This window comes from Amphimedon queenslandica, unplaced genomic scaffold, assembly GCF_000090795.2.
Source record: "Amphimedon queenslandica unplaced genomic scaffold, v1.1 AMPQUscaffold_12793, whole genome shotgun sequence".
NCBI classification, from domain to species: Eukaryota; Metazoa; Porifera; class Demospongiae; order Haplosclerida; family Niphatidae; genus Amphimedon; species Amphimedon queenslandica.
Genome location: NW_003546971.1, coordinates 29705 through 32446, shown reverse-complemented (window position 1 = coordinate 32446; position 2742 = coordinate 29705). Strand labels below are relative to the sequence as shown.

The 2742-nt window shown below is 32.4% G+C and overlaps 1 protein-coding gene and 1 long non-coding RNA gene across 2 annotated transcripts in view; both read left to right on the top strand.

Moving 5' to 3' along the window:
• Positions 1-1722: 1722 nt before the first annotated feature.
• Positions 1723-1991, top strand: LOC109586743 (uncharacterized). The gene is made up of 2 exons (XR_002187212.1): positions 1723-1833; positions 1878-1991. It is a non-coding gene; the product is annotated as an uncharacterized LOC109586743 (long non-coding RNA).
• Positions 1992-2026: 35 nt separating this feature from the next.
• The window catches only part of LOC100635287 (tyrosine-protein kinase receptor UFO-like), a 2610-nt gene continuing 1894 nt past the window's right edge, over positions 2027-2742 (top strand). Inside the window, exons 1-6 of the mRNA XM_011408796.2 lie at positions 2027-2049; positions 2094-2131; positions 2177-2275; positions 2321-2398; positions 2448-2600; positions 2643-2716. Of these exons, the coding sequence (XP_011407098.1) occupies positions 2027-2049; positions 2094-2131; positions 2177-2275; positions 2321-2398; positions 2448-2600; positions 2643-2716 (465 nt within the window). The remainder of the gene's footprint in view (positions 2050-2093; positions 2132-2176; positions 2276-2320; positions 2399-2447; positions 2601-2642; positions 2717-2742) is intronic.

Genomic DNA, 2742 nt, shown 5'->3' with positions numbered 1-2742 from the left:
TCTCTCAACCAAAAAAGAGTATACAATGACTTCATGACTGCCTATGTGTCAAACAACTTATACAGAAGAAGTCATTATTATACTTATGTTAATAAAACAAGTGATGATAGCCTGACTGTACATTGGAGGTATTCTTTCCATCAATTGTTTTCAATGCGACTAATAGCAATCAGTTATGATTACTTATCCCAAAAAGCATATCATCACAAGCTATATAATCATTCTGGTATAAATTTGTTGTATCAACTACAGTACTTATATCTTTTATTTTAAAGGTCAACCATATGTAAATTTTCTTACTCTATCTTTCACTGAACGAAAGGTCACCTTTACATGTCTTTGTGCAGAGTGCGATGGTATTGAATGGAGAAAAAACAATATACCAATACCAAAGAGTAGCTATGGTGTTGTTGCACTCAAGAAAGAGCTTTGGCCATATCACTCAATTAATCTGAAACACAGTACACTGTCAACTTCATACTATGATAGGTCTCACTATAGCTGCCACACAGTTCACTATCAAAGTGATATATTTGAAAATTCTCCAGCATATATTGATGTCCCATGTAAGTTAACTAGCATTTCTAATGTATTAGGAACTGTAAGCCATTTAAAAAATATTAATTTATGCATCATTACATAGTGTTATTATAATAATTTTGTAGTTTCAATGTTATTCTTTATATAAACATAGCTGCTGAAATTATTGAAAGTCCAAAAGCATCAACATATGTCCCTGGACAAACTTTCACTCAGAAATGCTCTGCTCGTAGTCTCTATCCAATGACAGTCATATGGTATGAATCAAGTACATTGTTTGCAATAAAAAAGAAAAAAGATTCAGATGAAACAGAAGGCCGTTACAATATATTGAACAGTACAATCAGTGTTGATGTCAGAATCTCCTTACCAAGACCACTTTCATTTTTCATGTGGTGTAGGGTCTATACATACATTTATTTTCAACCAGATAACTTTACTAAAGTACATGGTATGTATCAGAAAGGGCTACTATTTGAAAGACCAATAAGAACTACACCTTATACGTATACACCATATGGCAAAATGATAATACAATGTAAGTCTAATTTAAATTTAAATTTGTAAAGATCTTAAATTTCAATCATAAACAGATCCATCATCTATTAGCTCTAAAGTCACTAATATCACAATAAATGAAACTAAAAGGATGTATTTGTGGTGTTGTGCTACAGGTGCTCCTCAACCAACTATCATTTGGTACCACAATAACACACAGCTCCACTCAAACAGTTACTTGACAATAACTTATCCCTCAGTTCAAGAATCAGCAGTAATTATACTACAGACTAGATATGAAAGAGATAAGGGAACATATACATGTGAAGCTAAAAATGGTGTCACTAATTTGATCAATGCTAAACAATCCCACAATATAACTGTGAACATTCAAGGTACATATATTATTGTTGCTAAACAGTTTACCTTAAACTATTAATTTAAATACACTAATTTTAGTGGCTCCAGAGATTGAACTACCACAAAAAATAACAGCTTATGAGAATGAAAATATTACTATTACTGTAAAAGTAATAAGGGCCCATCCTCCTGTACTGCCTGACCACATATCATGGACATGTACAACCAGTAATGGAAGTGCAAGAGCAATGAATCAAAGTATTGTGGAAGGATATGATAGCAGATTCAACATCTCAGAAGATAACAGAAGTCTTTATATCTCTGATCTAACAAGTGATGATGAAGGATACTATCAAGTATTAATATGGCATCCAGCTGGGTATAAGAATAAAACAACCTATCTTAAAATAAATACTATACCAGTGGGTACAGAAGGTAGGAAGATAAAAAAGTTGAATAAAGACTGTTAATTTTAGTAGAAAAACCATCTACTGCTTCATCTACTACAAATTCAAATGGATTGATCATTGGTACAGCTTTAGCATCAGGGTTTGCACTAATGGCACTGTGCCTCATAGTGTTGGGAGTCATTTGTATAAAGAGGCACAAAAGTAGAACAGAACCTATGATGGCATTTGAAATGGAAATTCGGTAAGTATACATGTATATTGTTTGTGACTTTCATTTAATTTTAGACTGAGGCCAATGTTAACTTCCTCAAACAATGCTGAAAGTAAGTTGAATAGACTCCACATGTATAAAATGCATGTTTGTATAGTTTGCTTGAACAAGATTGATCAAGAAGTTTTGAAAAACATTCCTTATGCTTTGTTAATGAAGAAAACTCACTTAAAGATACTGGATTGTGTTGGACAAGGTTAACAAATAAAATTCTTTCATTTATCATATGAAATTCATACAGGTGAATTCGCTAAAGTATACAAAGGCCATTACTATATTGACAGCCAATGCATTACAGTTGCTGTTAAAGCACTTAAAGGTATAGTAATATTAAGTTCATGTTGATTTTGACACTGTCTGCTATACAGGAACATTGGACAGATACAGTAGTGAAAGTATGAAAGAATTAATTGAGGAGAGTCTAGTAATGAAGGATTTACAGCATCCTAATGTAATGGGATTAATTGGTATATGCTTAGATGCTGGACCATCACCACTGATTGTACTACCATATATGGAAGGTATAAAGCTTACAACTACATTGTGCATATTATGAATAATAGGTGGTAGTTTGTTGAAATATTTAATAAAAAATCGAGAAAATTTGATGGCTTGCACATCTACAGATGATGATGAGGTATCAATAATGCATACAGCATATAG